Source organism: Ostrea edulis, chromosome 9 (genome assembly GCF_947568905.1).
Source record: "Ostrea edulis chromosome 9, xbOstEdul1.1, whole genome shotgun sequence".
Classification (NCBI taxonomy): Eukaryota; Metazoa; Mollusca; class Bivalvia; order Ostreida; family Ostreidae; genus Ostrea; species Ostrea edulis.
Window position 1 is genome coordinate 17052180 of NC_079172.1, and position 24171 is coordinate 17076350.

General features: G+C 35.0%; 1 protein-coding gene across 2 annotated transcripts; it reads right to left on the reverse strand.

The window, feature by feature from the left end:
- Positions 1 to 579: 579 nt before the first annotated feature.
- Positions 580 to 21101, reverse strand: LOC125658683 (sodium-dependent serotonin transporter-like). 2 transcript variants are annotated; one of them, XM_048890029.2, is made up of 14 exons: positions 20836 to 21089; positions 19742 to 19876; positions 18523 to 18661; positions 18227 to 18259; positions 17645 to 17777; positions 17265 to 17483; positions 17014 to 17120; positions 16756 to 16880; positions 13872 to 13975; positions 12458 to 12598; positions 11366 to 11462; positions 10610 to 10689; positions 6860 to 7051; positions 580 to 1601 (listed from the first exon to the last, which is right to left on the reverse strand). In XM_048890029.2, the coding sequence occupies exons 1-14, from the start codon at positions 20975 to 20977 to the stop codon at positions 1416 to 1418; spliced, it is 1833 nt and encodes a 610-aa protein (XP_048745986.2). In that variant the 5' UTR covers positions 20978 to 21089; the 3' UTR covers positions 580 to 1415. The 2 variants fall into 2 exon arrangements, with proteins under 2 accessions (XP_048745986.2, XP_056004648.1); XM_056148673.1 differs by lacking the exons at positions 580 to 1601; positions 6860 to 7051 and adding an exon at positions 7063 to 7862 and having other exon boundaries at positions 20836 to 21101.
- Between the last annotated feature and the right edge of the window lie 3070 nt (positions 21102 to 24171).

Genomic DNA, 24171 nt, shown 5'->3' on the forward strand with positions numbered 1-24171 from the left:
GGAAAGTTTCGCCCCATAGCCAGTCTTCTGGGTTGGTGGGGTGATACGGCACGGTATGTAACAACGAAATGGTATGTAAAAATTTGTTACGTACCGTACACGGGCACTTGTTTCTGTAGATAAGTTATGACTTCTGTATAAATTATTATTATACAGACGTCATAACTTATTTTACAGAAACAAGTACCTGTGGTACTGTAGCACGAATTATGGCGACGCTATGTAACATTTTGGTTTTGTTATGCAGAGGGTTACCATTTGTGCTATGCTTTCTAACAAATTGTTACATACCGTACTATGGATGGCAACGGTATTTATCTCATTCGGGTGGTGCTCTATCAAATGCTCGTTGTATATAGCACTTCCGGTCCGAACTCCCCGCTTTAATATTCCTTAGCTTGCTTTCCTGTTTATCAATCTAGTAGGATACACGAGAGGGGGGGGGGGGGATCCTCACTTAATACATGTAGACAGTCTTCCGGGGGGAAGTCTCACTATATAATACCCGGATGACAGTTGCTGCAGCAATGTTTTTCAAATTGCATACATGTACTCTGAATACAGAATAGAACGCAATTATTAAATGTAAAGAATTTTTATTATATATACATACACTATCGTTCCAATCGTTTAACCAGTACCCGTACAACCTGCGACTGGGACTCATACAAGTCATTTTCCGTAAATAATAATAATAAAATAAAAAACAAATTATGCATTTATCTGGAAGTACTTTCGAATTTAAACCGATTATAATCTCCCCTGGATTTTTGCTTCTTGGAATGTGCTGTACAAATTGGCTCCTAGCGTAACTTTTGACAAACATACATTCATTTCAAAGTTGAAAAGCATCATTCAAATATCTTTGTAAATCATATTAGAAAGGAATAAGATTATTGGGTTGAGATAAATTTTTCCACCATAATGGTATCTAAATACTATCTCTTTAGAATAGATACAACCATTGTCACTGACTCCTGACTTGCTGCATTTCGGTCAATGGGATGTCTGCCTGTCATTAGTCCTGCCTGATGCTACACGGTCACACCCGTGCTAAGATAAAATAGGCAATTTGATTCACTCTCTATCACGACTGGCTTATACCCAAGGGTTTACACCATTCTCTACCCAGAGTTCCGTGCGCTACTTGCGTAACGCGCCCTCTGGAGAGAGAATTTACACTTGATTCTCTTACGAAAAGTTCTGATCTATATATATAGCTAGATGTTGGTATTACAATGAGTTGGAGTGTAATCACATAATTAAGCACAAACCCTCCATGAAAAGGAATCTGTTCAGCGAATGAAGATGAACTTAATTAATGTATGCAGTACCAAGGAAGTGAACACCAAGAGCGAGAAAGAGCTTCAATGTCGACAACGACTACAATGGATATACATATGCGAGTTACTTTTTTAAACTTTAGCTAAACGAGAAGACATTTCTGATGTATTCAGCACAACTTCTGTGTCTATTTTGGACAATGTGCCGTCACTATTAGATTTTGTAGTTGTAGTCTGCGGTGTTTGATCAGACACGTCATTCTCGCAGCTGCTTTCTGTGGTTTGTAAACTGTCCGATTTTAACGCCCGTATGCACCGCTGTAAATAAAAGAAAATTCAAATGATAGAACTTCTAGTGAAAAATCCGTTGTCTTCTAACAATGATGTCGTGTTTGATTACAGCGAAATCGAATCCAGATTTCAATTTTAAAACAATAAAATGCTTTCTGTGTTGTTATATAGGTTGATGAAGGTAGCAAAATTACAGAAATAATTAATACTTGTATTTAATGTTGCCCTACTAAGTTTTTGCTGTTGCTTCGTTTATTGGATGGGTTTTTTTGGGGGGGGGGGGTGTTAAAAAAAGGGGGAGGGGCCTCTAAATCCTCTGTTGACAGCATTTTGTGCCCATGAGTTTTCATTTCTTTTTTGATATCTCTAAACTTCAGTCATTTCCATGTTGAAATATAAGTTAATTTATTTTCAGCGCAATATCACAAACTGACGTAATAGTCTAGTCAATCTAGCAAATCACCTCAAAGTAATTGCAACAGAAACAAACTCGACGGAATTTAATAAACAAAAGCGTGATTAACAACATACAAAAAATCGGACAAAATCGGACAATGGGAAATATTTAAAATTTAGACTTAAATGTTTTAGTAAACCATCGATATTTTGTGGTGTTTACGGCACGCCGTACACGTAAAGGGGAGTAACTTAACTGTGACAGTCATCGGAATAAAGTTATACACGACGATGTGCATGTAATAAAAAACGCGATTAAACAGCTTAACAGTTGTATTAAAAAGGTGATTTTAAGACCTTCTATATACATACAATATTGCTCAGCATCTCATATTCTTTGCCGACTTCCATTCCCGGGGAACTTTCGCGAATAAAGCTTCAAAATATTTTGTTTGACCCTCTACTGAATTAATTTAAATTATAAAACACAATATTTACTTTAGAAGTTATGAATAATCAATTATATATGAAATCTTAAAGAATTTGTGTCAATTTACAAGGGGGAATTACGGTTGTTAAAAAAGAAAGTATGGAAAGCCATTCGGGTTAAAAGTTTCAGTTATTTTGTATCTTCATCATTTGAGCAAGCGTTTTGTATTAAAAACTTTTATAAAACTAAGTAAGTAAAGTATTTTTGCTTTTCTTTTTCAAATTCAGGTTTGGGGAGTCATTCATGGGTAATAATAATGATAATAAAACATTGATAATATAAATAATAAAAATCAATGTAAGTAAACACTTGCGCATAGTATCATGATTTGATGTAAAATGGAGTAGTTACTCTTTCTAATTAGTCTTGGGCTCACGACCTGCGGAACCACATCTCCTAGCAGCATGCGAACAGCGCGCTAGACCGCCCGGCCATCTATTCAAGACAAAACTTGTTTTCGATGACGATGGAATTCTCGCCACGCTGGCACACGATCATTGAGAATGGAAATGGGATACAGTTATTTATCGTAAATTTTAGAGGATCATACAAAATGCACATTGTGTTTGAAATGTCTATATATAAAGCACAGAAATAGCAACGAACTCTAAAATAAACATAACTGCCCTAAGGGACGAAATCAATGTCGGATGAAAATTTAAATTCAATTAGTTAGGGGGAGGGGAATAAAAACTCCCGCAAGTTTCTGTCATCCGACATCGATTACACTTTAGTGGAAAAAGGAAAAAGACAAGCGACTGTTGAATACCACATAATATTTAAAACATATTAATGAACATTTAATAGATTTAATGTACACTTTCATTTGTGAATAAACAGTAGAAAAGGTATACAGAGGTATACAGAGTGTTATTTATAATCGTACGTTTCTTTTCTTGTTATTCGATTAGTTTCAACATTTGTCATATTAAGTTTTAAAGTGGGGGGGGGGGGGGGGGGGGGGTTCTTGGTGAAAACTATGTGAACTTAGTTTTTTGTGAGACATTGAATTTTTGATCTTGCCCCTAATATAAGTGAAGAATATCGTTAAAACCAGACGTCTTTTTAGGAAACGAAGTTTGTCAATCCTTTCCCTTTCTACATGCATTCACAGGATGCGACACAACGTCAAGAATGTTCGGCATCGGAACAGGTCCTATATAATTAAAATGTAGACAAATCGCGAAAAAATTCTGTATATGATTAGTTTTTAAATGGAGGCAGGCTACTGACAAACAAGTTGATGGTGAAGGGGTTTCAACTGTTTCGTTTAAAGTCAGCATTTCGCGAATTATATGGTCGTTATAACAATCTACTTTGCCAATACAACCTATCATTGGGTCAAATCTGCCTGACTTGTTTCATATAGATTGTTAGGCCGTTTTTGACACAATGATATTGAATAAGGGTAACTCCGTTTACCTTATTAAGACATAGAGCTCACAAAGGGTGTAACCGGTCAACAGGGGGTGCTTACTCCTTATAGCCCATAGGCATCTGATCCCACTTCTGGTATATCCAGGGGTCTGTGTTTGTCCAACTGATTAAAATAAGATCTTTGATCCGCTCCGTTATTGTTATGTCGCTACTTTGTGTAGCGACATAACAATAACGGAGCGGATCAAAGATCTTATTTTAATCAGATTGGTGTTTGTCCACCTATCTATTTTGTATTGCTTATAGGAGTTACGAGATGGATCACTGTTCGTTATCTTCACTTTCCTATATGAGGATTTCATAGAGAAAAAGATATATTCTGGTGTCGATGTCATATCGACTTTGTACGATGGAATACCATAGAGACACTTATAGGAGATTTGCTATGTGAAGAATTGTCTAACACAATATCATTTTTATAAGTTCAGTCATTGCCACTAACTACTAACTACAGCTGCAGAAAAGGAGCACTGCAAGAATTTTTTAAGTCATAGAGTGGACTAAAGAAATGATTAATTTGGATCCTTCTAATTGGGGCTTATCACTGCTTTCAGCAATTCTTGTATCCGTTAAAACTAAATTACAAGTCGCGCCAGATAAACTTTTGAACTTTTTTCGCTGTAAATGCAAGGCAAATTGTGACACTAGCCGTTGTACTTGTAAAAACATGGACTGAACTGTACTGCAATTACTCAAATGATCACTTATATAATTATCAGGCACGTAGCAATAATGGCTCTACACTTTTTATCATTACATGCAAAGTTGATAAATTTTTACGTACAGAGGTCAATTTTTAGACAGATTGGTTGCCCTCCCTCCTCTTTTTTTTTTTTTTTTTTTTAAATAGCATTGTCGTGAACTGTACACAGTGGAAGTGTAAAATTGAACTGAGAGAACAACCTTAGCCGCCCCCCCCCCCCCCCAACACCACACACACCATCAAGGATTTTTATAACTTTGGATTAAAATTTACTTGTCAATATTCAGGCAATATTGTGAAATTATCTTCACACACCCCCCCCCCTTTTTTTTTTTACGATGCTGCGTGCCTGATTCATTTTGCTTTTAATTCTATGTGTCCATTGTTTTTAAAACAGATTACTCCTGAAATTCTCGGTATTAATTGCACAATAATTTGGATAGAACTAAACATCAAATACGGCTATACCCCCCCCCCCCCCCTTTTCCCAAACTCTAGAACTTGACGAAGTGCACGTATTAAAGATTTCTTTATAAAATCGAAGAAACTGAACCTTGTTTCGTCATAGATGTAGTACAAACTGTTAAAACTCAGTTTAATAAAGAATTTGGTAACGTAAGCTTTACTATACACTGTTTGTTTAAAAATACTACATGTATTTATGTGAAACATAGGACCGGAATGGTAAGCGCGCCTCCAACTTCCGATGTAAGGGGAGTATCTGCAAAAATGTAGGTCATCTTTTACAGACCATTTTTGAAGGGGCACTTGTTTTGTGTTAACAGTTTATTTTAATGTATAAATCTTCATGTGGTAACTCGTATATGCCTAATGGACAGGGAAAAGTATTTTCTTCCAAAATGGACAGGAAAATGTATTTTCTTCCAAAATCCAGTTTTTAACGATTTTTGTTGGAAAATGAAGATTTCAGCCCAAAATTCGGCAAGGGAAAATAAATTTTGGTGCAGAAAAGATAAGTTGTGCATTTGGACGTTTATTCTTAAATTTATAAGATCAATGCCATCTCTTCTATAAAACAGTCATTTCCTATCATTTCCAGTTTTTCACTATTTTTGTTTTAGAAAAAGGTAGGTTTTCCTACCTAAAATGGTATTTTTCATATATATTGCCAATAATCTATATATCTTACTTGTTGAGCAGTTTTTAAAATAAATCCTAACTTCAATTTTTTATTGCTAGACTCAAATGCATGACAAAATGTGGGTTTTTTTCTTAATATTTCAATCTTTAACAATTATATTCAAAAAAGCAAGATTTTATCCAAAAATTAGTCAAGGAAAGAATATATTCTGCTGTAAAAAAATTAATCGAACATTTCCAGGTTGAGAGATGAGATATGAAACTTATTTTCACTGTATGTTACATAAAATGGACATTTTCTACAATTTCCAGTTTTTAGCGATTTTCATGAAAAAACACATCCTTTTACCCCAAAATTCCAATTTTCCCATGAAAATACAAAGGCCGATTTTTAATATGTTGTTTGCATGTGTTTTCTTGCATGAATAATCAAAATTTCATTTCTGTTGCAATTAGTTTGAGGTTTTGCTCATTTTTGAGCTAGATTGACTAGACTATAATACGTTTTCCTCGAAAACGTTCCTATAAAAATTACGGGTATCGATCAAAATTATTCTCGTATACTAGTGCGCATTATGTATACACCACCCGTGGCTGACATAAGTGGCCCATATATACAAGAACATTCCGTACCCAAGCAACGTAGAATAATGATGAGAGTGTTTTGGCCAAAGTAAAAGGACTTCCTCACAATAAGTCACATTTTCAGGAAACAAATCTTAAATGGTCCTTATATGATGCTATGTCATAAAAATAAATAAGATTTCGGTATTCAGGCATTTGGTTATATAACTCCATAGTTATCAATTTGAATTAAATCTTTTGTTCGTAATCAAACGCGACATAACTTTTGCAGATTTCAACAGAAATTTGATAGACTCATTCCAGTAAGAACGTGATCGCTATGAAATACCGGTAAGCGACTGGCTGAATTCTCCAAGAACAGTTACAATCTAGCCGACACTTCATTTGATACTTTCAGCAGTGCACTATACCCCTTGTACGATTCAAGCAGGTGCGTGCAACAAACTAGGGTGCATTCTTACGACATATGTGATGGACTGAGTCACTGATCCGGAACAATACGATGATCCTGGAATGACTCTTTTAGACATTATGATTTAAAATGATTGTGATTTATGTGGCATGAATTCGTACTTCTTTGAAAGATCCTTTTTCGGTGTAGACAGCATGGAACGCTCCGACAATGAAACCTAAGACGACTGGACCGATGGCAATGAACCACCCTAGACACTGTCCGTCATCGGACGCAGCACTCTCTGCTTGTGGGTCATTAATGGTGGCAGGGAACGGGTACACGTAAACAGCGAAATAGTAAATCAGCATAGCCTAGAAAGACATCGAAATAGTAAATCAGCATAGCCTAGTAAAACAGCGAAATTGTCAAACAATATAACCTAGAAAAACAGCGAAATTGTCAATCAACAAAGCCTAGAAAAACAGCGAAATAGTAAATCAGCATAGCCTAGAAACACAGGGAAATAGTAAATCAACAGCCTAGAAACACAGCGAAATAGTAAATCAGCATAACCTAGAAAAACAGCGAAATAGTAAATCAACATAGCCTAGAAAAACAGCGAAATAGTAAATCAGCATAGCCTAGAAAAACAGCGAAATAGTAAATCAACATAGCCTAGAAAAACAGCGAAATAGTAAATCAGCATAGCCTAGAAAAATAGCGAAATAGTAAATCTGCATAGCCTAGTAAAACAGCGAAATTGTCAATCAACAAAGCCTACAAAAACAGCGAAATTGTCAATCAACAAAGCCTAGAAAAACAGCGAATAGTAAATCAGCATAGCCTAGGGAAAAGACGCAATAGTAAGTTAACATAGCCAGAAAAACAGCGAAATAGTAAATCAACAAAGCCTAGTAAAACAGCGAAATTGTAAATCAACATAGCCTAGAAAACAGCAAAATAATAAATCAACATAGCCTAGAAAAACAGCGAAATAGTAAATCAGCATAGCTTAGAGGAAAAACGAAATAGCAAATCACCATGGCCTAGGGGAAAAAGGCGAAATAGTAAGTCAACATAGCATAGGGGAGAGACGAAATAGTAAGTTAACGTAGCCAGAAAAACAGCGAAATAGTAAATCAGCATAGCCTAGAAAACAGCGAAATAGTAAATCAGCATAGCCTAGGGGAAAAACGAAATCATACACACATACATATATATGTATATATTAAGTACCTCGATCACAAATAACACTTACAGCTATTTTCATATCTATCATAAATATTAGCTATATAAAGTACAAGTATTTAGCTAGTTATTTCGATTATAAAGTACACAATATGAATAATAATAACACATAAACAACGAAATCATGATAAATTCAGCATGTAAAAAAAAAAAAAAAAAAAAAAAAAAAAAAAAAAAAAAAACCAAAGAAGAGTCGCTTAGAACAATACATATATCGATAACAAATCACTAGAACGGTGATACACGTGAATAGTGTAAAACAATAAATCTGATGAACAGAGCCTATACAAAACAACAGCGAAATTCGGCAGAGCTACCAATGTATTAAACGCATAAATCACGGAAATGGAATGGAGGAAAGGGAAATGAGGGAGCTGGCAGCATGGCATTCATGAATACAGCATAGCTAAATGCAGTTCACACCTTAATTGTAAACTGTCATAAAACAAGTCTTTAATTTAAATAAGATTACTTTTTACGAAATCCAAAAGAAAGAACAAATGCAGTGACATATCGATTGATCAAAAAGATGTTTATGTTCCGTTAGCCTCAGCTTTACCTTGCCAAGTAGACTAGGCTTGTTTTTTGGCATGACAAGCAGAACCAGTAACACAGTGTTGAATTGAAAAAATGTCATTTATTAATAAAATGACGAAAATGAAACTTGACAAAATAATGGGGGTCAGAAAAGACTAGAAAACATTGGTAAACGTCTTTGGATAAGTATTATGCAATCCGACCCCCAGCAAAATCTAACATAAAACAAGAGGTACTGTGAGCAATGCTCACTAAGAATACCCCCCGCTTACCCCAATCTCCCAAAGGGTGTTGGTAATAGGTATAAACTACCTCTTTTCTGAGTGTAAAAAACAAATGGCATGACAAACCGAACCATATTGCTACTTCGATGTCCAGTGCGCCTGACCTTTGACCTTTTGACCCCAAAATCGATAGGGAACATCTTCATCCCATGGGTAGTCCATATGTATGATATGGTGACTGTAGGTGGAAAGGATAACACTTTAGAGCCCGGAAACCATATTGCTACTTCGATGTCCAGTGTGCTTGACCTTTGACCCCAAAATCGATAGGGAACATCTTCATCCCATGGGTAGTCCATATGTACGATATGGTGACTGTAGGTGGAAGGGATAACGCTTTAGAGCCCAGAAACCATATTGCTACTTCGATGTCCAGTGCGCGTGACCTTTGACCTTTTGACCCCAAAATCGATAGGGAACATCTTCATCCCATGGGTAGTCCATATGTATGATATGGTGACTGTAGGTGGAAAGGATAACGCTTTAGAGCCCGGAAACCATTGCGTCTACAGACGGACGGACGGACGGACAGACAGACGGACAACCCGATTCCAGTATACCCCCCACAACTTGTTGCGGGGGTATAAATATATGGGGGCCAAAAACATGACCCCAACAAACATCACATAAAATTATATGAGAATCAACTAATCTGTTATCTAAACAACACAACCTGCCTGTCCACAAAAAAGGTGGGTAATGTAAAAACTACAGGCCACAAATCCAATAGCATATTGATTAATAACTTATTTGTGTGTGGTTATCAGGTGTGTACGGGATTAAGCACAATCGAATTAAAATCAGACTTTTTAGATCCGCACCGTAAACCCTGCGTAAGAGTTTACGAAGCGGATCTAAGAAGTCTGATTGAATTTCAGCATAGTGCACGGGAAATAGTCTGTCGTGGTCAATTTAGTGTACAAGAAATAGACTGAAGTGATCAGCATAGAGTGTGGGAAATAATCTGGGTTTGTCAACACAGTGTGGGGGAAATATTCTGTAGTAGTCACCATTATGTATCGGAAATAGTCTGGGTTTTTAACAGTGTTTGGGAAATAGTCTGGTTTGTTGGTTGTATGTTGTTTAATATCGCATTCGAGAATCTTTCATTCATATGGAGACGTCACCATTGCCGGTGAAGGGCTGCAAAATTTAGGCCTATGCTTGGCGCTTATGGCCCTTGAGCAGAGAAGGATCTTTATCGTGCCACACCTGCTGTGACACGGGGCCTTGAATTTGCGGTCTCCTCCGAAGGACCGCCCCATTTAGTCGCCTTCTACGACAAGCAAGTGGTACTGAGGACCTATTCTAACCCGGATCCCCACGAGAAATAATCTGGAGTGGTCCACAGAGTGTATGGGAATAGTCTGGAGTGGTCCACAGAGTGTATGGGAATAGTCTGGAGTGGTCCACAGAGTGTATGGGAATAGTCTGGAGTGGTCCACAGAGTGTATGGGAATAGTCTGGAGTGGTCCACAGAGTGTATGGGAATAGTCTGGAGTGGTCCACAGAGTGTATGGGAATAGTCTGGAGTGGTCCACAGAGTGTATGGGAAATAGTCTGGAGTGGTCCACAGAGTGTATGGGAATAGTCTGGAGTGGTCCACAGAGTGTATGGGAATAGTCTGGAGTGGTCCACAGAGTGTATGGGAATAGTCTGGAGTGATCCACAGTGTATGGGAATAGTCTGGAGTGGTCTACAGAGTGTATGGGAATAGTCTGGAGTGGTCCACAGAGTGTATGGGAATAGTCTGGAGTGGTCCACAGAGTGTATGGGAATAGTCTGGAGTGGTCCACAGAGTGTATGGGAAATAGTCTGGTCAACAAAGTTGATAGAAATTGTCTGAAATGGTCAACTCACCGCTATGATTAAGGAGGACAGGCCATACCAAAGGCTCATCAGAGCACGCTCCAGAAGTAGATACATCAGGTTTTGTTTGACTGTACAAAATAAACGAAACCCATGTGCATGAAATCTCTGCAATAAAAGGTCCGTAGGAAGCAATTGCAAAAGGGGAAAGTACATGTAGGCATCGGAGAGAAAAGCACAATCGTAGCCAAATGTTCACTATCAGATTATCTGTGAGACACCCCCCCCCCCCTTAACAATGGACTTCTTATTTCTACTATTCCGAATAGAACTGATAGAGATGTGTTTGAAATATTTAATGTTTTCCAGAAAAATCAACTTGTGGCATTTTATATTTACCAAAAGTTCGAACTGAATATTATAAACGGTCTTTCAAGGTATCCTCCACAATTTTATGGAATCAGTTGCCCGAGTCTGTCAGAAGCTGTGGTTCTATTACATCTTTTAAATCAGCATATTTGCAGCATTATTTCTCAAATAAGTGATATATAGATATGGTGTATATGTTTATTTTTCCCCCAGTGATATCGTGTGTGTATTTTATATATATATTTTATATTATGTTATCTATTTTTCTATTCTCTCATTTATCTGTCTGTGAATATGTTTTATACAGGACCACAATGTAAACTAGTCTTTTGTACTAATTGTGCTATCCTGTCTAAATAAAAGAATTTATTATTATTATTATAACTTTCCGATAACGTGAATGAATTTTGATTTGAAATTAAAACTACTGGTACTCACTGTATCCGATGACTGATGGAACGATGCTGACGATGACAACCGTGAAGATGAGACGATCGAGGTAACTATTGACCAGCATATAGAGGTACACACCACTCTGAAAAAAAATAAACAAGCAGCTAGAATTATAACCGGGAATCTACGAATGGTCTCGCTGTTTTATGGATTTTAAAATGTTTAAAATTCTCATTTACTTTTCCTCGGATAAAAAATAAAGTAAAACATTCAAATATGTTAGAGATACTGGTAGCAAAAATAAATCATTTATGCATATCACTCATCGGTTCGGACAACCAATCATTGCAGTTTTGACTGTAGTTGTTGATATCCACCTATTGGATACTGGTGTACGATTGACTCACGTAGTTTTGCATGTACTGGTATACGTAATGAATTTCAGTGTTGTTCCCGGGTTATTGCTTGTGTAGTCAACAACATAGACTGCGTGTCTGACAATGTCAGAATACGGAACTTTCGGGATGTGCCGGAACGACCGATTATATTTGACTTTTATACACCACGGTCACGTGACAAACTCCGTACAGCGTCAAATTCTCCGGTACTACTTTCCACTACGAATAATGATATTGGAGTTGTAGCGTAACGGAATATACTGAGCTGACCGGAGCTTGGGTCACGTGATAATAACCAATTGTAGGGCAAAGTTGACATCTATGCAAATGGTGTTTCGCTAGCCGACGGTCCGTAAAGAGATATGCACAGTCCTACGATGACGATCCAAGTCACTATTAGTGCTTAGTACCTGGCTGTAAATTAGATGGAAGGGAAAAGGCACATTTAGACGCGTATCACTGGATGCAAGGCGTGAATTTTACCGATATCCTCAGGATATTCCCCAGATTTATTTCCCTCGCCAAACCACATAATTCAATCAAACGCATTTTCCTATAAAAATGGTTGTAGTGATTCCTTTGTTTATATACTTGTTATTGTAATCCGGAAGTAACATGCCCTACAAATTACGTTAAACGCGCGATAAAAGTCAGAGTGGATCCGCATCTTGAAAGTCCCGTATTATAAGAAACGTTTTCAGTTGAACGCGACTTCTATAGGAGAACAAAAAACAATTACCTGAAAACAATACGGAATGCATAACATGAAGGAGAGAAAACATAACATGGCCACCAATACGGACCTCCGACGAAAGAACTGCAGGAGACAGGTAGGGAGCGAAGTTAAAAGAGCGTCCCACACAACTACAAGATGCAAGACCTGAAAGAAATACGGTTAAAATTCCATGTTTATATATACACAAATTCGATTTAGAAAGTTTTGTTCCCAATTGGGACTGCAACCTCGTCGCTTTTAGCCCTATCTAAGATCACATCCCCATCCTTTGAACATGTTATTGATCCGCCTATGTGAAGGACATGCCACAATAAAGATCACTGTGATGGTGACAAAAACAGAGCAAGTCAAATGGTGATAAAAATGTTTCAATTTGCTATACAATACATGTATATGGGGAGTATCCACGTAGAATGTGTTTCAATGGTTTTCAACAGAGATTTCAATCATAATATTATCATTAACCAATGTTCATATTATCATTAACCAATGTTCATATTATCATTAACCAATGTTCATGGAAATCAAACAATGACAGTAACATTCCTGGCTTTAAAAACTATGGGACTGTTGCAAGGTGGTTATTTTTATTTATTTATTTATTTGCTTGCGGGGGTGGAGGGGTGTTACACCATGTTGTGAAATAAGATTGGACGGAAACATATTATTCACTAACTACACAGTATTAATGAAGAAATATACCTATCTTTATGTGATGAAAACAATGGGGTTTTTTAAAAGCACACACCGATCTCTGCACGGAGCTAAAAAATCGATTTCGGTTCGTTTTAAATTATATTTTCATTGAATAAGGTGTGTATAAAAATCAATTCGTTTATTGCCAGGCAATAAGGAAGTGTTTTATAATGAGATACGACCTAATGCTAACATTATTAAATATAATCAGGGTCATACATGTATGACTGCTGCCTTTAGGCCCCTTGTGGGCCTAAAGTGAAGGGCTGGCACTAATCCCCAAAAAAGCTCTGAGCTTCTAGCATACTGAGAAGAAGAGCTTTTAAAAAAAAATGTGTTGAATTGCAGAGAATTGTAAATTGTCAATGGTTAGTCACGATCGACTGAAAACCATACCTAACGAATTCAATCTCGGAAGAGTTACTTTAATTAATATCGGTAATTAATGGGAACACTAACTCGATACCTTCAAATTGACATTATTGCATTTGCAATTTTTGAAATCATCATTTTGTTGTCTATTAATCAAAAGACTTTACCGATTTTAAATTCATCCTTTTGAGACAATATGACGTTAGTGCGTCTGCGTGTCTGCTTACATATTACACCTTTGACTATCTGTAAATATGCCCTGAGGATATATTATAGAATCAAAATGCTCTTATGAAAATTAGGATATATTTCTATAGAGACTTAAAAAGATATATACATAACTTCATACCACGTGAAGCATTCCAAAGAGATAGATGCCAAGATACAAACACAGCGCAATACCTGGTGCATGGCGAATTTTACCAAACATCCCAAGGAGAAGGAGATCGAGGCCTACAAAAAAATCCATACCATTCTAAGATTACTGCTCATCAATCAAGAACATATGGGTTGTAATTGAGCTTGTGATGTCATTATTTTTTCATTTCATCAACACGTGCATCGATGTGTTCTATGGACAAAACTACACTGTTCATTTCGATGTCAACTTAAGGATATTATAGCATCATAACGGCTGACGTCCTTTTGAGAAATACAATATCAGCAATACAAATACATTCCATTTAAATCTAATCGCCTAGCTGGGTAGCTCAGTACCTTAAAGTGTCAAATGGTGATATGTAGTTCATGCGTTGGAGTCTAATAGTGGTTTTATTATTATTAATTTTCCAAGACTACTTTGTACTATATAGCTGAGAGAACATCGATGAAATTTTTCAATCAGTATTCATTTTAAAGTTGTGATTTGTAAATTTTAGCGACTTTGGCGGTGAAGTTAGAGCGCTAATTTATAGATTCGCTAAAATATAAAAGTCTCTATTTATCCATTTTCATACATTGGAGAAGGGCTAAATCATGATTACGCCAAATAGTGCATCAGGCCCGACTGCGCCAAATTCTAAATACGATAAAATAAGTGACCATACTGTAGTTACGAGAAAAAGATAAGATTAAATTTTTCAAACAATATTCATTTCAAAATAGTAAATTTCAATGATTCTAAAGAAACGAAGCAACAGTTTCCAGTCTAAACAATAAATACTTCTTTAGTACTTCTATATTTTCTTTTATATGAATAAAAAATAGTTTTATGTCAAGTAAGTAAATCACTTGCGAGTCACACTTTATTAGCCCCCGCCTGCAACATATCACTGCAGTCTGTTATCCAGAATCCAGCCATTGTGTGCTTCATCCTTCCCCATCACTAGAATGACTGTTTTTAAGGTCCTAGCTCTTAGACCTGGTTATTTATCTGTTGTATTTGAGGCAATAATTGCCAATTCCTATTCATTCAATTGCCAAAAGCCCGTCTTTGTAGCATGCTTCCCATTGCTTCTTTCGTTCATTTACATAATGACGGTTTTCAAGTCATTTCGTGGATTTTGAGTGGTGGTGTCTTTCAGAGATTTCTATGTACAGAGTGTATCAGAAAACATGCTACAATTTCTTCTGTATATAAAAACATTTTAAAAGCCTTAAACGGGCATATACATATACGTATGGTGTATATACATGTACCTGTATAAACGTAAGATACATATAACTTGAAAAATACCATCCCTGCTCGTTATCTTCACTTTTCCATTTGCAATTGTTGTCCAATAAAAATAACATTCATTGAATGAATCATAACATCATATTATCATATCACTAAAATAAAAACTCTGTTTGTAGTAAAAATCAATCTCCTGACTGTGTGATCAGAATCAAAATAATTAATCAATTATTAAATGCATATTGTTTTACTTATATTACATGTACATGTATGTTGGTCGCAATGAAAAAGACCATTGAGCTCACTTTCGTAAAAAAAAAAAAAAAAAAAAAGTTGTTTTCGTATTTACGTGTTACAAAGCGAAATTAACGCGTTATTTCGAGAAACTTTCGCGTTATCACTCGAAACTTATACGTTATAACGCAAAACTTATGCATCATTTCACAAAATGATTTATTGAGAATTAATATTTACTTCTGGTATCAAAAATGAAAGAGGAGGACGACCTTGAAAAGAGGAGGACGACTTTGAACAATTTTATTTTGAACAAGGAGTATCTAACGCAGAAATGTTTTTTTTTAGCAATAAGTCATAAAATTATCATAAGTAAACATTTCTTGAAAAGGAATTTGAAAAGGTTGCGGAAAACATTGCTCTGACGTACGTATGTTGTTGTCTGTAGTCTTCACGAACTACAGAATTCCATGGTTACAAGTAGATTTATACACTGTGCTAGCTAAATGTTTAACTACAGAATTCCATGGTTACAAGTAGATTTATACACTGTGCTAGCTAAATGTTTAACTACAGAATTCCATGGTTACAAGTAGATTTATACACTGTGCTAGCTAAATGTTTAACTACAGAATTCCATGGTTACAAGTAGATTTATACTAGCTAAATGTTTAACTACAGAATTCCATGGTTACAAGTAGATTTATACTAGCTAAATGTTTAACTACAGAATTCCATGGTTACAAGTAGATTTATACTAGCTAAATGTTTAACTACAGAATTCCGCACACTTCACGGTTACAAATAGATTTATACTAGCTAAATGTTTAAGTTTGACATGTTGGCGTGTATGAGAAACTGAAACCATACGATATAGCTGTGAACAGGTGATGGATTCTACAAAGAAATATAATATGGATGGAGGAAAATTCCACCGATTGTGACTCCCCGGTCATTGCTGGAAATTACATAAAAGCCTGACAGTGGAACACATATGTCTACGTCGAACAAATGCAAAAGATTATACGTTTCTTAACCACACAGATACTAATTCGGGCGAAAACAACTTTTTTTGGGTATGAGAAAAGCACTCACAACCAGCGGAGAGAATGGTTTCGGAATGTATTGAGAAAAGAGATAAGATGTTCCTGGATAAATGTGTTTGTTGATAAGGCCAACGGCATCGAAAAAAATGTCTTTTGGAGAACCACTTTGGACAAAAATTTGGTGCGGTTTTGTTTCATTGACATCATTAAGGTAACATCTCTCTCTCTCTCTCTCTCTCTCTCTCTCTCTCTCTCTCTCTCTGAATAACGATAACTAATATCAAGGTGAACAAAACGTGCATCTTGTCATTCTCCAGTGCAATTTTAAAATACTTAACCTGGTTTTAGACGCTCCCCAAACTGAAACATGCCATAACTTGAGTTACTTGAAATATACGGGATGAATGCAAAACCAAACACCACTGGCAGAAACCCGTACACAACCAGCAAGATAACGTTGGCGCTACAAGAAAATGACATGTAGTTTTCATTGAAATCGTTTGATTCTGCTTATTTCAATAGGCATACCGACTGCCCTCTAACTAGAGTGATGTTTGTTTTAAACGTTCGATTGAGGACACACAATATGAATATACCTTAGGATAGTGTTTTTGTTGTTGTAGAGATGGGAACCTAGGGTTGGGATGATTCCGGACCACAGCCCCAAGGAATAGATATGAAGAAGCAGGGCATCCATCCAAGGCTGAAGGAAATTTAATTTAGTTAACATATTTATCACCAGTGCAGATAATTCAAGTGGAAAAATCAAAATATTCAGTCATGGGTAACAGTTGGGGAGGGGTTTTACCACGTAGACTATTTGTTCTGGGTGTAAACGGGTCCTCACCTGTGGTGAATAAAGTTTACTGAGAGAGATATTCCAGGTAAAAACATCCTTCTCTTTTTCTTCTTCGTTGACATCTCTTTCGTGGTATGTCCAAGTCCCGTTAACGAACTCCATTCTGCTGTACTTCTCAGAGGGTGCAGTAGGAAGAGGAACCGCCCAGCCATACACGAGAGCTACCAGTAACAGCGACAGCGCGACTGGCGATATCACACAAGCAAGCTGGAACAGGTTTTTATCTTTTTATTTTTTCTTTCGTAAAGTCTTGATTTGATATATGATAAATTTGATATGTTATCACAAAAGGCTTTCTTTTACTCGTCTGTAAAATAGGTTATTTATTGGTGTATCTATATTCTATTCTTTTAAAAAAAAAGTTTCACCTTGCTTATGAACGAAGGTTCTTTTACAGTGAATAGGAATACAATAAACCACGTGACCAGTAGCGTCAGAGCTATGTACCACACTAGATATCCTCCATCCGACAGGCGATCGGAAATTTGCAGGAAATTTTCTCTGGAAGATAGGAAACGTTTTTATATCTTTTGTCAATTAAATGATCAATTCAGAGAAGTGGTGACCATAAAAATAAACTAGCATCGTTTCATACTGTTAAAGGAGCATTAGCTGTGAAAGTGATTACAACACTTTTTTCTCAAAATCTCTCATTGGCATAGGAATATATATTAATGACTAATAAAAACATATAACTGCTTTTAGTGTAAAGAAATATGTAACGAAAAATTATTGTCTTGCAAGACAATAATCATTTAATCACCAAATTCATGTGCCTACTTTGAGGTTAAAAAGTGTTTGAAATAATTAAATACTAGTGTTATTGCTGAAATATATAATATAGAGACATTTTTATTGAAATCAATTTTTGGTGACAAAATGACAGCTAATGCCCCTTTAAGGATTATCGCTGTAAATAAAACTACTGTTTCTAATAAGATAAATCTTACTTGAAAAACACTATCGGTATTTGGTGACCAGACCTGAAAATATAGATTTTTTTCTGAGTTAAATGGCCGTATTTATAGTTTGCGAAAAAGTGTTCCTATAAAGTTGATGACATTCACCTGAGACATAAATGATTATATATTTTATATCTATATATATTTACTCAGATAACTTACTGGAGCTTGAAATAGACACTCACAAATACTGCGCTTTTACAGAAATACTTTAGAAAAGTACATTGCATACTATTAGGGAATGAGTGGAAAATTGATACTAAGATTCAAATGATAAAACGTACATTTCCCTGTGGTTCGGATGCGTGGTCTCGTCGTACGGGAATACGAAGGATACAAAGGCATAGTATAAACAATAACTAAGCTCAAGACTTCCGGTCAAGCACCTGATGTAGGAAAGGAGGAGAATAGCTATAGCACAACCTGTAAACCAACCAGAGGAAACCAGAATTATCCAGATCGTAAACGATTTTATCAAAGTTAGCATACGGGACAGGAATACACAAAATACATTAGATATGTATGTGTATGTATATATGTATGTATGTTTATAAAATTGTATGTATGTACGTCTGGAGAGAGAGAGAGAGAGAGAGAGAGAGAGAGAGAGAGAGAGAGAGAGCACCAAAATTCTAGATACATTTTAACAAAGGGATATGCATGCAGTCAAAAATCTCAAAAGTGCTCCTAAAGAGCTGTAGACAAAACTATCATCTAATTATTGATATTGATTTGCTAATGTGAAAGCCGAATAAAGAATTTAGACAGATTCCACATACAAATAATCGATGCATGCGTTTCAAATACAAGTGAACAGCAGGCAGTGTATCCACAGCAATTATCTAGATCATTAAATCTGTTGCGAATCACTTTCCTTCAGGTTTAGTGAAATCGAATGTCCTTAAAAACCATGTACATTCCAAAATTTGTGTCCTAAAGCCAGCGAAAAGTATTATATCCTATGTTGGGAACGTTTAAACTTGGCTTTTGATTGCATAAAATGTCTGGGCGTTCCAATTTATCAGAATGTCATTCTGCAATAATATAGCTTTTATATAAAAGGGTGCTATTTTTAAAAACGTTTAAACTTGGCTTTTGATTGCATAAAATGTCTAGGCGTTCCAATTTATCAGAATGTCATTCAGCCATAATATAGCTTTTATATAAAAGGGAGTTATGTAATATGTTTATGATTATTCAAAAAAGTTGTGTATAGTAAAGAAACAGGGGTCCATAAAACTAGATCATTAACCATCACAAACGATACTTAACTTCTGAAGTCAATTCAAGATAGCAATTAAATCCTAGCTGTTCATCTTTGCAATAGAAGGAAGCAACATCTATATATATATATATATATATATATATATATATATATCTATAAGTTTATAGCATTTTGTATGTCAAACGTGGAGTGCATTTGTAAGTTGTTAGATATAACTAAGATTGCAATATAGACACATTGTTTTCGTGTTTGCAGTGGTTCACATATAGCTACTTTACCTTTCAAGATAGGGACCAGCAGACTGAAAATGCCAAAAATGTTTTGTCGGTAGATAGCACCAAGTTTCATCTGAACGTAGCAGATGGGCACGCAGAATGACAGTAACATGATGTAATAGGCCAGCAGATACGTCACTGAAACAGAACCCGGATGCAATGCATTATCAAATATGTCACTTATAGAAGAACGTTTTTAGTTCATTAGAGCCACTTTTAAAGCAAATTTTTTTTCTGCTCTTGTTACAATTTAAATTACCGCAGTCTCTAGCCTGCATTCAAATAGACTACATGCATAAAAACAAGACTGCTTTACAACTCTGATCAATAAATTTAGCATATGCAACATCTTCCAAATATCATAAGATACAGTATGGGTTGAATGAAAAAAAAAAAAAAAAAGGGGACAAAATTTCAAGTAATTTTGTTTTGCTGACTTGCAATGATCCATGCTTCTTCACACGCTATGGTGCTGAAAGTGAACGACCATATTGACTGATTTTAAGTCATTGTTTCTGCTGACATGCAATGAGCCACATTGTCTCTGTGATGTTTTTTCTAAATTTCAAAATTGATCCCATTTACTACACATTTTCTAAATGTCTGGCAGCGATTTATCACAGCATCAGAGGAAGTAAACTCTAAGATTGTTTCGATCTTCTAGTTATCACATACATACATACTGTATATGCTGCTAAAAGATTTATTTCAATACATGTGCTCTTTCTTCTACTTTTCAATCTAAAGCATTATTTCATTGATAAAAGTGAAAATAATTGCAGCTATGGTCTTATGCACTGTATGGAAAAAAAAAGGATTTTACAATAAAAAGACATTTTAACATCTACAAAAATATATGTAATATTTTTGTTGCACGAACTAAAGATATATCTTTGGATAAACAATTTTTGATGAAATTGGAAAATTTTGAAGAAATAACACGGAATGTTTTAATCGGAGAAGACGATTCAATACTTTATCGATCTCGCGACACGGAATGAATCATCATTGGTGACTAATTCTCAGAACTCCAAATCAACTGATTCATCAACATTTTAAAAAAAAAAAATCGTTTTTGACATAAAACTTTCACTTACCTGAGTATTTCACCAGATAGAACGGAAGCGAGATGCTGGCATGTAAACCTATTGAATAGCAGCAAATCATGCCATATTGAATGATATTCCATTTTGATAATCTTGGTCCATTCGAAGCGGCCTCCATGATCTTTTCTGCCATTCAAGATAAAAATAGATATCGGTGCTCGAGAGAATGTGCGCCGTAACAGCAAAGGTTTCACAGTCCTTCTGCTTTGCCGTGGCAATTGAAAGGCTTTTATGAATCTGATAATAGATTTATTTAAATTTACTCAATCCAGCAAATAAAAAAAAATGTTGAAAAATGGCATAGAGATGGATATAGTAGGGTTTCAGTGTTTATTAATGTAGGGAAGTATTACAGCAATACTATCATTACCGGAAGTAGAAGATCATACAACTAATACTAGTACTGAGAATATGCTACAATAATTTGAAATAAGCTGTTTCCATGAAACGCTTTCTACTTGACAACTCGGTCAGGAAAGCATAGGTATAAATATACTGCAGCAGGCATATTCACGAAGCTATCCCATAACTGAGGCGTGTCCTAAGTATGTCTTAGGACACGTCTTAGTCTTACAATGTAAGTCAGGTTCTCGAAGCTTTCATCAATGAAAGCTTCGCCATAAGTTCCAAACTATTCTACAAATGTATTGCGTGGCTCAGTGGTTTCACATTGCATTCATTGATATATATATATATATATATATATATATATATATATATACAAAGCACTAAAATGACCAACGACACGAACAACCAGATTATCAACAGAGAAATGTCTATTTTTATTACAAATACTAGTATATTTATTTGCTACTTGAATTAAATAATAAAAAAAAAAAAGGTTAATAAATGGATATTGCTAACCTATGCATGTATGTTTTATATACTAATATATATATATATATATATATATATATATATATATATATATATATGCATGTATGTTTTATATATATATATATATATATATATATATATATATATATAAATATATATATAAATATATATATATATATATATATATATATATATATATTCAATAAATTCTTTTTTCTTGGTATCGGGGTAGAATAAAGTCAAAAAATAAAATCCAATACTCAAACTTTTATCTATAGCGCTTTCGCCCAGCCCGCAGGGCGAAAGCGCTATAGATAAAAGTTTGAGTATTGGATTTTATTTTTTGACTTTATATATATATATATATATATATATATATATATATATATATATATATATATATATATAACATACATGCATAGGTTAGCAACATCCGTTTATTTACCTTTTTTTTAAATTTATTTCAAGTAGCAAATAAATATACTAGTATATGAAACACACATACACGGATTCGAGCAACACAATACCTGTTTATCAATATTCTACTTTATTTAAAGTCATAAATAATCTTTTGATTACTTAGTTTATAGCATAATCAAATTAGAAATACGATATCTATATTAAGTATATTTATATCAATAAATAATGCCTTTTTCTATAGCTGTATATGTCTATATTTTTAAAATTGTTTACTCGGAAATATGTATTATATATATATATATATATATATATATATACAAATTGTGTTTTTTAAAAAATCACAGTGTCCGGTATAAAATATTAAAAGAAATAGAATAAACAGTACACAAAGTTAAAAATTTAACGCAATCGCTTTCATTTTATAATCCTCAGGCGTTACATTTTAAAATAGTTTTGAAATGGTCTGACGTCATAAAGGCGTCCTAACATTTCACGTACATAACGACGTCATAAACGAATGAAGGGAAAAGATCAAACTTTCACCAGAGTTCGTTTGCTCACAAACCAAACTCTTCCACTTAGGCATTATGGGATAGCGATTTCTTAGGCCGTGTATACTGTGACGTCACTGTAGAATGACGAAAAAACATAACGTCAAACGTAAACAACTTTCAAAACAAGAACGTAGACATCAAGTTCATTACTTTACACAATAATCTGAACAGTCTCCCTACTTTTTAATGATCTTTTGATCATTTTATGTTTAAAATAAAATCCATACTTTTATATTAATGCTTTTAATATCAATATCTTCAAACTTTTAACTGCGAACTACTTCTTTAGTGTTATTTGCCTGCGTGATAATCGCGGACTCACAAATCTGTATATTGTGCTGCGTCACATAGGAGAGGTCTATTCGTAGGTGACGTAATGAGGCCTCGACGGGGAGTTTGGGGAAAAGGTTTTTACGTTAAGTATATTATGACGTCATAGATAATAACAGTAAACATATTTCACAGTAAGCTATTGAGAGCCGGTTTTAAAGTCTTAATAAAGTGTCTTTCTTTTTCTCGTCGGGAAATATATATATATATCATATGTATAAATAAATGTAAAGGAAAAAGGATGCTCCTAAGTAGTTAGGACGTCCTAACTTAATATGTTCCTACGATATCGTCGAGACACATCCTAAGACGGGCTAAGACTTGCCCTAAGTTGATCTAAGGATGTTCCTAACCTTTTCCCTACGTTATATCTTACGACATATCTTAAGAAAGTTTCCTGAACATACCTGCAGCAACTTGCTTCATATAAGTATAAACATACACACTACTAATCGAAATGTAATTTTTACAACTTCCATTTCAAATATGAATTTTTAATTTGCTGCTCTGCTAATGAGAGTATCCGAAGTTTAATCAACGACAAAGTTCTATGTCAGTTTCGGATCATTTACAACAGTTGCGAATTACCCTAATTACTCGCATAAAACATTGATATCATATCAAAAGTAAACAAAACCAAGTTATTGATTTTCATGCTTTGACATGCATAAAAAATGGCAGTCTTCCACCACCAGAAGCTTTGTCTATCACAGCAGGAAGTTCTTTCTTTCTTGGGATAAAAATCAAATCACACATTTGTATTCAACATTATTGTTATTACGGGCCAGGCGGGCCATTATTTGATATTCATTTAAAGATCTGCGCTGTGTTTCTGCGGGATGAAAATATTTTCTACGGGATTTGTTTTAAATTTTATTTTCATGTAAAAGGAATTTCTGTTTCACCTGACTAACGTTCAGATTAATTCAATATCAGTAGCAGTAATGTTAAATAGGTTATTTAGGGTGTATTCAAATGTTACGATAATTTCGTATACAGAATCCACAGCACTGCGGTTGATAAACCCACATGACAAAACAGAGTGGGAGCTAGGTCAATATAGATTCCAAGCTGATCGCGAATTACAAGGCAGAAATGAGCACTGCAGGGTTAATTTATCTTATCAGTCATATAAAAAATGAAAAGTAAGAAGTTCATGTAATTATACTAATTTATTTCGAGATTT